The sequence below is a fragment of the Athene noctua genome, chromosome 9 (assembly GCF_965140245.1).
Source record: "Athene noctua chromosome 9, bAthNoc1.hap1.1, whole genome shotgun sequence".
NCBI lineage: Eukaryota > Metazoa > Chordata > Aves > Strigiformes > Strigidae > Athene > Athene noctua.
Genome location: NC_134045.1, coordinates 6,569,804 through 6,579,893, shown reverse-complemented (window position 1 = coordinate 6,579,893; position 10,090 = coordinate 6,569,804). Strand labels below are relative to the sequence as shown.

The window sequence follows — 10,090 nt, the reverse complement described above, 5'->3', positions numbered from 1 at the left end:
GCTTCTTAAATCGGGTGGGATTGGGGGGGGGTTTGAACGCTGGATGCTCAGCAGTTCCCCCTCCTTGGGGTTGGGAGGGGAGGGGGGTTGTGGGACTGTGGGCATCTCTGCTGCCTGGTACCACAGAGCTGCCAGCTCCAGCCCTGGGCAATCATGAAGGGACTGTGTCTGCTCTGTGTCCCCCAGCTCTTCCATCCCCCTTTCCAGCCCCTTGGCATCAGCTCCCAGGCAGGGGTATCCCTCCCACCCCTCTGTGTCACACACACCCCCCTTCCCCCTGGATTCACCCTGAGAGAAAGGGGCTGTTTCCCTCCTCGCATCCAGCACAGCTCAGTGCCACAGGCAGCAACTCAGAGGCAGGCCAAGATGGTTTACAGGATCCGCCGGGTCTGGGGCAGTATCCCAAGGAAGGGTGAGGGTGCGTGGGAGTCTTGCTCCCATTTTCCATAATAAATCCTGGTGGGAACTGAATGTTCCTGGGTTGGGGCCAGAGGCAAACTCAGGACTGTGTTTCTCTGCCGATCTGTCCTTGGGACTTAATCTCAAATCCGTTATCACTGCCCCCATCAAGCGCTGGGAGGCAGCGATACTGATTATGGCGGTTTTGATATCCCTTCCAGCTATTTTTTTCCCCCTGACCAGCTCTGGGTGGTTCGAGCCGATTCCTTTCCCCTGTTAGCAGCAGCAGCGGGTGGGTGCCAGTTGCCTCTCTCCGGTTTTGCTGGGTATAAAGCCGGGGAGCCCCTCTCTGCTCTGGCCCTTGCCCAGCAGGCACCTGGGCAGGGGCAATGGCCGAGCTGCCTGTCCCGGAGCTGCCCGCTGCCCCGGCCCGCTGCAGCGGCCGCTTCACCATCAGCACCCTCCTGGGCATGGAGGAGGGCGGCTGGGGTCCCTACGCACCCGCCGAGGGGGCCGGCTGCGACAGCGCCCACCCCACCCACCTCTCCGGCGGCACCCTCTGCACCAGGACCTTTGGCTACAACACGGTGGACGTGGTGCCCGCCTACGAGCACTACGCCAACAGCAAGGGGGTGCGCGATGCCGGGAAGGGCAGGCCCTCGCTGGCGGACCTGCACTCCATCCTCAAGGTAAGGTGGGGTTCGGCCGTGCCGCCGGCACCTCCGGCATCCTTTGCCCGTGCCACCGCTCCCTGCGATGGGTCCAGCACTTCCCCGGGAGGGACAATCCAGCTGTTTCCAGCTGTGCATTCAGCCAGAGCTCTCGCCCCACCTGCACCTTCTGGGAACGGCTGGCTACCTTCAGCCCTGCCCGCCCTCACCACCCTTCCCCTGTCCCCACAGCCTGACCCAGGCCACCTCCGCACCCCGGTGTCCGACCCGCAGCGGAGCAACGGCCTCCCGGAGCCCGGGCCGGAGGAGGCGGCGGGGGAGCCCGGCAGAGCCCCCACGCCGGAGCCCGTCCGCTTCGGGTGGGTGAAGGGTGTGATGGTGAGTGCGACTCATCCCATGGGGAGCATCATCCTGCCCTCCCACCCCTGAAACAGAGGCACGATGTATTTGCCCCTCATCGTGATGTTTTTCCCAATATATATCTTTTTTTCTGTAAGCTTCTGCACTCAGAACGATTCCCCTGTCCTCCGCAGTGGGTTGTTTTTTGCTCGGAGCAGCAGGGGAGCCGGCGTGGCCCCAGCCCTCCCTGGGTGCCTGCACTCTGAGGGCCGCTCCCCCTCTCTGTCCCCCCAGATCCGCTGCATGCTGAACATCTGGGGAGTCATCCTCTACCTGCGCCTACCCTGGATCACGGCCCAGGCGGGAATCGGTGGGTGCTGTGGCACATCACGGGCAGGATGGCAGCACCAGTGGCCCAAAACACCCATGGGGGGGTGGAAGCCAGCAGCATCGAGCATGGGATGATGTGGGGGGGCTCTGTGGGGCTGGGAGACACAGGAACAAAGCCATGTCCTCTCCCTGCAGCCCTGACATGGCTCATCATCCTGATGTCCGTGACAGTGACCACCATCACCGGCTTGTCCATCTCCGCCATATCCACCAACGGCAAAGTGAAGTCAGGTAGCGTGCGCTCCCAGCACAGCCTCTGGCCACCCCGGGGTGGGTCTCCTCCACCCTGGGGCTGCCCTGTGGACATAAACTCCTAGCACGGGCTGCGAGGTGCAGGGGGGCCCCTGAAAACACATCGTGGAGGCAGGTAACACCACGGCATGTTCCCACCACCTTAGGGGGCACCTACTTCCTCATCTCGCGGAGCCTTGGGCCAGAGCTGGGCGGCTCCATCGGGCTGATCTTCGCCTTTGCAAACGCGGTGGCTGTGGCCATGCACACGGTGGGCTTCGCCGAAACTGTCCGGGACCTGCTGCAGGTGAGAAAGTGGCTCTGTGTGTTCCCTGGGTCCCACCCCTCACCTCCTCCATCCCCACCTCCTCCACACACACGCTGTATTAATTATCAACATTTGTGCTCCTGTTGGGCCACAGATAATCAACCACCAGCTGCTAAAACTTGTTGTAATCCCAGTGGTTTGGTAAGAAAAAGGGTTATTTCCAAGTTGTGGGTGGTTTCCCCTCCCCAGGAGCACAACTCCCTCATCGTGGACCCCACCAACGACATCCGCATCATCGGGGTGGTCACCGTGACAGTGCTGCTGGGCATCTCCCTGGCCGGCATGGAGTGGGAGGCCAAGGTAACGCTCACTTCTCCTGCTCACCTTATTCCCCTGGACTGATCAGAGCCGTCCCTGCTGCCTGCCGGGCATTCGAGGAGCAGAGGATGCCCATAACTCCCCAAAATCAGACAAGGGTTTCTCCTAATGAGTTTTTCACCCTCTTTGGTGCCCAAACCCCAACCCCTCAGGTGGCTCTTTCTGGTCTGCCAGGCACAGATACTGTTTTTCCTGGTCATCTTGGTTTCCTTCATAAATTACCTGGTGGGGACAGTGATCCCAGCCACTGCCGAGAAGCAAGCAAAGGGCTTCTTCAGCTATCGAGGTGGGTCCACCATGGGTTGGGGTGACACTCAACAGGTCCATGTGCATCGCTGGAGCCTGGCTCTCTGTGGCTTCTGAGGGAGCAGTTTGCTGTGGGAAGGTGCTCCTCGCTGAGAGATGTCATTAAAAGCAGGTGTTTGCCTCTCACGGGGGACCTGCCACCAGCGGTGTGCCTCTGTCCAACACTGAGATGCTTCAGCCAGGAGAATGGTGGTTGGGAGGCCCCAAATGCTTCTCCTCTGCTTCCTCCCCAGCTGACATTTTTGCCCAGAACTTTGTGCCCAGCTGGCGTGGACCCGAGGGCTCCTTCTTCGGCTTGTTTTCCATTTTCTTCCCGTCAGCAACTGGCATCCTGGCTGGAGCCAACATTTCAGGTGACCTGAAGGTGGGTTTTGACTGTTGCTGCCCGAGCTGGCATTTCTCAGGGCTCAAGCCCCATTTTCCCTGGGGCTTTGGTTTTGATCCAACTTAGATCCCATTTTATTTCTTCTGGAAACTTTGGGGAAGGCTCAGGCAAGAGACGCTCTCTGGTTCTGTGTCGCAGTGAATTAAAATTCATCCTGTCTAGCAGCCGCAATTAAAATGCCATTTTAGTGGTTCTGCTGGAAAGCTGTCTGACATCTCTCTGTGACTCCCTTGGGCAGGATCCTGCTGTGGCCATCCCCAAGGGCACTTTGATGGCCATCTTCTGGACCACCGTGTCTTACCTGGTGCTTTCTGCTACAATTGGTAAGTGGCACGTCCTTGGGTGAGCTGGGTGGGACCCCCCACCCCAAAATGGGCCTGGGAGGATGCAGGGCGTGGGAGCTGGGAGCAAGCTGTGGATGCTGGCACTGATACCTCGGGCAAGAGCTGCAGGTGCCAACCCTCCTTCCTGCTCCCACGGGGGGCAAAGTCCTCCTGGGTTGGCATCGCAGCTCACGGCATTGCTCACAGCCATCGTGCAGCGGGGCAGCCCCGTGGCAGGGACCCGGGGGATGTTGCAGGGATGTGGGGCTGGATTGCATGAAACCGCAGAGAGATGCCAGCCCTGCTCCAGCCCCCCCGGAGGGCTGCTGGGATGGTGCAGGAGGTGAGTGGGCAGTGCTGCGTGTCCCCCCAGGTGCCTGCGTGGTCCGGGATGCCTCGGGCAGCCTGAATGACAGCGTGCCGTTGGGCTCGCCGGGCTGCGAGGGACTGGCCTGCGGCTATGGCTGGAACTTCACCGCCTGCGCCCAGCGGCAAAGCTGCCGATACGGGCTCAGCAACTACTACCAGGTGCTGCTCGGCACCATCACCCGTCCTGGGCCCTGCTCCTGGCTGGGTTTGTGCCACAAGGGATGGGTTTCCTGGGGCAGCCCCATGCCCCCCGCATCCTGGGAGGCACCTGTGCCATTAAAGCCCCTGTGTAATGAGGATGCACTGGGGAGCGCATCTTCCTTGGGCTTTTGGACGTGGCTGGACTTTGTTGCCTGGATAATGTTGATGGGAAAGTACTGAGGGCAGCAGGATGGGGCCCAGGGGCTGGAAATCCCTTAGGGCCAGGGCAGAGGTTGGGGCGCTGGGGGTGCCGGGGTTCCTGATGACCTGTTTTTTGGGCAGAGCATGAGCATGGTGTCTGGATTCGGCCCCCTCATCACGGCGGGGATTTTTGGCGCTACCCTCTCCTCGGCACTGGCCTGCCTTGTCTCAGCCCCCAAAGTCTTCCAGGTGAGGAAGTGGTGTGTCTGTGTCTCCCAGCTCACATTCCTGAGCCTGGCAGCAGGAGCAGGCGATGCTCCTGGGCGTGAGCCAGCACTGCAGGGCTTTGCAGCCATGAGCAGCCCTGGGGTGAGGAGGATGCTGCCACTGGCGAAGGCATGAGGCCAGTTCAGCCCTTGCTCTTATGGGTGTAAGAGCCACCATGATGCTGTCATCCCATGTCCCCAGCAAAGCCCGCTGTCCCCAACGTGTCTCTCCCCACAGTGTCTCTGCAAGGACCAGCTCTACCCTCTCATAGGCTTCTTTGGGAAGGGCTATGGGAGGAACAGCGAGCCCATCCGTGGCTACATGCTCACCTACATCATTGCCATTGGCTTCATCCTCATCGGTGGGTGCTTGCCGCCCCGGCGCCCTTCTGGTGCCCGCTGCCAGCCAGGTCGCTCAGTCCCTGCTGCTGACAGCCCTCTCTCCTCCTCCTCTTCCTCCTTCCCGCAGCTGAGCTCAACGCCATCGCCCCCATCATCTCCAACTTCTTCCTCTGCTCCTATGCCCTCATCAACTTCAGCTGCTTCCACGCCTCCATCACCAACTCCCCAGGTGGGCCGTGCCGGGCCGTGCCGCGCCGTGCCACGCCATGCGGCTCCCCGTGCAACTCCCCATCCCGGCAGCGGCCGCTCTGTGTGTTTGCCTGCAGGCTGGCGACCCTCCTTTCGGTATTACAGCAAGTGGGCCGCGCTCTTTGGGGCCACCGTCTCGGTGGTGATCATGTTCCTGCTGACCTGGTGGGCGGCCCTCATTGCCTTTGGCATCGTCATCTTCCTCCTGGGATACGTCCTCTACAAAAAGCCGGGTGCGTGGCAGTAACCCGGCACCGGCGATGCCCCAGGACGTGTCTGGCCCCGTTGTTAATCCATCTCCCCCATGTAGATGTCAACTGGGGCTCCTCCATGCAAGCCAGCTCGTACAACATGGCCCTCAACTACTCGGTGGGGCTGAGCGAAGTGGATGAGCACATCAAGAACTACAGGCAAGGGCAGCTCAACTTGGTGCTGGGCACAGAGGAAGAGTGATGCAGGGCCAGCCACTGCTGGTGGCAAACCCAGCACAGCCTCATGCCACAGCCACCTCCTCACCACCATCCTCAGTAACTGGGAGCCCCAACAAAATGTGGCAGTCTCCAAAATCCCACGTCTTTGCTGTGTGGGCAGGGCAAAGCTTGCCATCCCCATACCAGGCAGATGCAGACACGTTGGTCTCATCCGATATAAAAAGACCAAACACTGAGGCTGAATCCTCAGCCATGTGATTTCATCTCATCCTAAAGATACTCCCTATAGTTGCTGCTGGCCAGGCATGGGAGAAGAGACGCAGCTTGTTCCAGAGAGGCTCAGCACCTCCAAAGTACCAGCCTGTGCCCATGTTTCTCTCCCTGTCCGCAGACCGCAGTGCCTGGTGCTGACTGGCCCTCCCAACTTCCGCCCAGCTCTGGTGGATTTCGTGGGGACGTTCACCAAGAACCTCAGCCTGATGCTCTGTGGCAACGTGCTGATTGTGAGTCACCTGCAAAAGCCAGCTGGTTCCTTGTCCTGGGGGCTCTGCCCACCTGTGGGCTGGGAAGTCCAGATGCGTCCTGGTGGGCTCATGGGATGGGGATTGAAATGTGCCCATTTATGTGCCACTGAATGATGAAATGTTTTGTCTGGAAGCCTCTCCAGCTTGTTAAGCAATATTGATGAAGCACTGGGATGTCCCTGTGGGCTAACGGCTTCCCCTTGACAATTAATTGCTGAAGCAAAGATGTGGTAGGATGAGGCGGTTGCTCAGAGGACAGGGGTGGTCCTGCAGCCCTGAAGCCTCATGAGCAACTGGAGACATGGGTGCAGCAAACACCAGCTCGATACAGCCAGGGGACTGCTGGCATTGTGTGCGTTGGCTGTTGACTCCCAAAATCTGCTTTTTCTTGCTGTGATTGCAACCTCCCATGTGTGCAGTGGTTACATCCAGGTCTTGCCAATGATTTGGGAAGAGAAGAGCTAGAGGTCCTTGGCGGCAAGACCATCAGCTGGAAGGGGCCACCTGTGCCTCAGCCCCTGCCCCTGCTCCCCCCAGGGACCGCGGAAGCAGAAGATGCCGGAGTCCCGGCTGATGGCAGACGGCCACACCAAGTGGCTTGTGAAGAGGAAGATCAAGGCTTTCTACACAGATGTGGTGGCTGAGGATCTCAGAATTGGCGTCCAAATGCTCATCCAGGTAGGGCCATCCTCAACCATCAACCTTCAGGGTCCCTCCTCTTCCATCACAGCTCGGTGGACTCTGAACCCCCTCCCTGATCTCCAGGCCCCCACCTTTGTGTGGCTCCCCTGCAGACTGACACCACCCATGTCCGTCTGCCCTGCAGAGGGGTCTCACGGGGACATCTATCCGTAGGCTGCTGGCCTTGGGAAGATGAGACCCAACATCCTGGTGCTGGGCTACAAGAGGAACTGGCAGATGGCGTCCCCGCAGAGCCTGGAGGACTACGTGGGCATCCTGCAGTACGGCCACGCCGGCTCCTCTGCCCCGGGGAAGTGGCCCCACGGTGGTGTGCGGGGACGCTGCAGCCACGCGTGCAGGGTCGGGCCGGGCTGGCAGTGCTGCCAGTGCTTGTGCTCCCCACAAGCCAGCCACCGTTAACTGCCTTCTCCTCCCTCCTTCCAGTGACGCCTTTGATTTCAAGTATGGTGTGTGCTTAATGAGAATGAAGGAAGGGCTGAATGTTTCCAGAGTGATGCAGGCTCACAGTAAGCGGTTTTGGGCAGCCAGGGATGCTCAGACATATGCCGGAGCTGTAGGACATGCCACCTGGCACTCTGTCTCCAGGCAAAGGTCACAGTCCTGGGGGGACATGACTCCTGGGCTGGGACTGAGGGAGATGGGGACAGCTCTTGTCCTCTCTCCCCAGTTAACCCCACGTTTGAGGCAGCAGAGCACCCTGAGGAGAACGGCATCAGTGGCAGAGCAGCCCTGGGCACAGGTTGGTCCTGGCTTGGGGCTGCTGGGAGCAGCCCTGGCTCTGAGGATTATTTTTGGGGATCAAGGTTTGCAGGCAGGGGGTGGGTTCCGAGCAGCGACGGGGAGCAGGGCTGGGACCAGGAGGAAGTGGTGCCTTTCATCCGTGGCCAGTGGTGCCCCTCGCCAACACCAGGACCCTCTTGCCCCAGCAGCAGATCCTATCGCCTTGGCTGGTGAGCAGCAGGCAAGCACCATCTTCCAGAGTGAGCAGGGCAAGAAGACCATTGACATTTACTGGCTCTTTGATGATGGAGGTAACTTCCACCTTTGGCTGCCGCGGCTCTTCGCCGTCCATCTGTCCAGCTAACGCGAACGCAGCAGCTCCACCGTGGTGCCCAGGAGGGCTCGGTCCCTGCGGAATGGTGCCAGGGCATCCGGCATCAAGGAAGCACTGGCGAGCCCACGGGGTCGCCGCATCTCCCATGGGGTGTTTTGGGGACAGGTCTCACGCTGCTCATCCCCTACCTCCTGGGGCGCAAGAAGCGGTGGGGAAAGTGCAAAATCCGGGTGTTCGTCGGCGGGCAGATCAACAGGATGGACGAGGAGAGGAAGGCGTAAGTGCTGGCGGCTGCTGGCACCCCGCAGCCCCTCTGAGCCACACGGCCACTGCCGCTGTCCCCATGGGTGGGTGGCAGGAGCTGTGTCCCGCACCGAGCCCCCCAGGCTTTGCCACAACAGGGTCTGTGCTGCTTTGCCTCACTCCTCCGAAAATCAGTGGGACTGCAGAGTGGGAGAAGCCCAAGCACAAACCGAGGACGGCAGCGGCGGTTTCTGCCAGGGCAGGTCCCTGCTGGAGCCATCGTGCCCTGTCAATTTTTGGAAAACGTGCCCTTTTCTCTCTGGTAGGATCGTCTCTCTGCTGAGCAAGTTCCGCCTCGGCTTCCATGAGGTCCACATCCTCCCCGACATCAACCAGAAACCCCGGCCAGAGCAGTAACCACCCCCCACCCCTTCTCCCCCTTCCAGCACCCCAAACCTGCCCAGACCCCATTCCCCGGCACCATCTGCTTGTCTTGCAGCATCAAGAGGTTCGACGACCTGATCGCTCCCTTTAGGCTGAACGATGGCTTCAAAGACGAGGCCACAGTGAATGAGATGAGGCAGGGCTGTCCCTGGAAGATTTCTGATGAGGAGGTCGATAAAAACAGAGCCAAGGTAGCAGTGGTGCCAGGGAGAGCTCCCACAAAGGGTTTCCTGCTTTTGAGACAAAATTCAGTCCTTTTAGAAACAATTATTTTGCATTTCTTGATCCTCTTTGCTCCACAGTCACTCCGACAAGTGAGGCTGAATGAGATTTTGCTGGATTACTCGCGGGACGCGGCGCTCATCGCCATGTAGGTGCCAGCAACACCCTCGCGCCCATTTCTTGCCCTGTGGAAATGAACCCTCTGGATGTTCACACACACACACCCCCCCCAATACAGGGTTATCCTGGGCAGACCCCCCCAGCGCTGTGCTGGGATGGCGCTGCACTGCAGGAAAAAGCCCTTGGGAGGCACCAAAGGGTCCGGCCTGGGTCCTATCGGGTTGGGGGGGCGGGAGGGGGGAGGACAAGTATGAGATGTTGCCCCTTTTTAGGGAAATAACCTACAAATTAGCACTGGTTTGAGAGAAGGGCTGAGGATGGAGCTTGGCTGGGGGGGTGGGGGAGGTGGCTGGAGGGGGCCACGCTGGCTGGGCCTCAGCCAGCCCCTTGCTGCCACCACAGCACGCTGCCCATCGGCAGGAAGGGTCGCTGCCCCAGCTCCCTCTACATGGCCTGGCTCGAGACCCTCTCGCAGGACCTGAGACCCCCCATCATCCTCACCCGAGGAAACCAAGAGAATGTGCTGACCTTTTACTGCCAATAAAGCCTCCGGGATCCCTGCCGACTCGGGATGTTAATTTTTCAGGCCAGTTTTGATCTCAGAGCGCACTCGCCCGGGGGGCTGGGGGAGCAGTGCAAGCATGTGGTTGCCAGCTCTCGGGAAATGCCCCTGATGCACAGCTGCCACCCTCTTACAAAAGACTCATTTTGGTGATCTCAGCTTTTGTGGGCTGTATGTAGATATAAAATAATGCAGGCCCCGTGGTGCAGGCATCGCTCTGGGTTTAGCCAGCACCATGCCCCTGAGGTGTGGGGTCCCATCCTGACAGCGATGGGACAGTCCCTGAGCTCTCCCAGGAGAGCCAGAGCAGCACGCAGGGACTGATCCACAGCCCCAGCAAAGCCACCGTCCAGGGTGAAAACTGCCCCAGGGGGACGGGAGGGGGGTCAGCACCAAGCCCAGGGGCTGCAGGGACCCTGCACCTCCACTCAGGGACAGGGACTCCTGGCCTCAAAACGGGCTGAGCCCATCCCTGACAGCCAAGCAGCAGCAAAATGTCGTCTTGAGCTGAGGTGCAGGTCTGGCTCCTA

General features: G+C 60.1%; 1 protein-coding gene across 6 annotated transcripts; it reads left to right on the top strand.

Annotated features, from left to right (window-relative positions):
* Positions 1 to 606: 606 nt before the first annotated feature.
* On the top strand, positions 607 to 9,554 carry SLC12A3 (solute carrier family 12 member 3). 6 transcript variants are annotated; one of them, XM_074912895.1, is made up of 27 exons: positions 607 to 1,088; positions 1,302 to 1,448; positions 1,704 to 1,779; positions 1,935 to 2,030; positions 2,198 to 2,337; positions 2,548 to 2,658; positions 2,851 to 2,962; positions 3,216 to 3,346; positions 3,606 to 3,690; positions 4,064 to 4,218; positions 4,543 to 4,650; positions 4,906 to 5,029; positions 5,137 to 5,238; positions 5,336 to 5,491; positions 5,569 to 5,668; positions 6,081 to 6,192; positions 6,751 to 6,891; positions 7,069 to 7,175; positions 7,339 to 7,421; positions 7,583 to 7,654; positions 7,777 to 7,779; positions 7,842 to 7,946; positions 8,135 to 8,246; positions 8,539 to 8,625; positions 8,712 to 8,847; positions 8,959 to 9,026; positions 9,401 to 9,554. In XM_074912895.1, the coding sequence occupies exons 1-27, from the start codon at positions 789 to 791 to the stop codon at positions 9,540 to 9,542; spliced, it is 3,111 nt and encodes a 1,036-aa protein (XP_074768996.1). In that variant the 5' UTR covers positions 607 to 788; the 3' UTR covers positions 9,543 to 9,554. The 6 variants fall into 6 exon arrangements, with proteins under 6 accessions (XP_074768996.1, XP_074769000.1, XP_074768995.1 ...); XM_074912894.1 differs by lacking the exon at positions 7,777 to 7,779 and having other exon boundaries at positions 608 to 1,088; positions 7,845 to 7,946; XM_074912896.1 differs by lacking the exons at positions 5,137 to 5,238; positions 7,777 to 7,779 and having other exon boundaries at positions 608 to 1,088; positions 7,845 to 7,946.
* Positions 9,555 to 10,090: the final 536 nt, after the last annotated feature.

Excerpts from the sequence above, each read along its gene's own strand:
- SLC12A3 (XM_074912895.1), top strand. The coding sequence starts at position 789 with ATGGCCGAGCTGCCTGTCCCGGAGCTGCCCGCTGCCCCGGCCCGCTGC. Across the intron at positions 1,780-1,934 it reads CACGGCCCAGGCGGGAATCG|CCCTGACATGGCTCATCATC; the intron begins GTGGGTGCTGTG and ends CTCTCCCTGCAG. Across the intron at positions 5,669-6,080 it reads GAGCACATCAAGAACTACAG|ACCGCAGTGCCTGGTGCTGA; the intron begins GCAAGGGCAGCT and ends CCCTGTCCGCAG.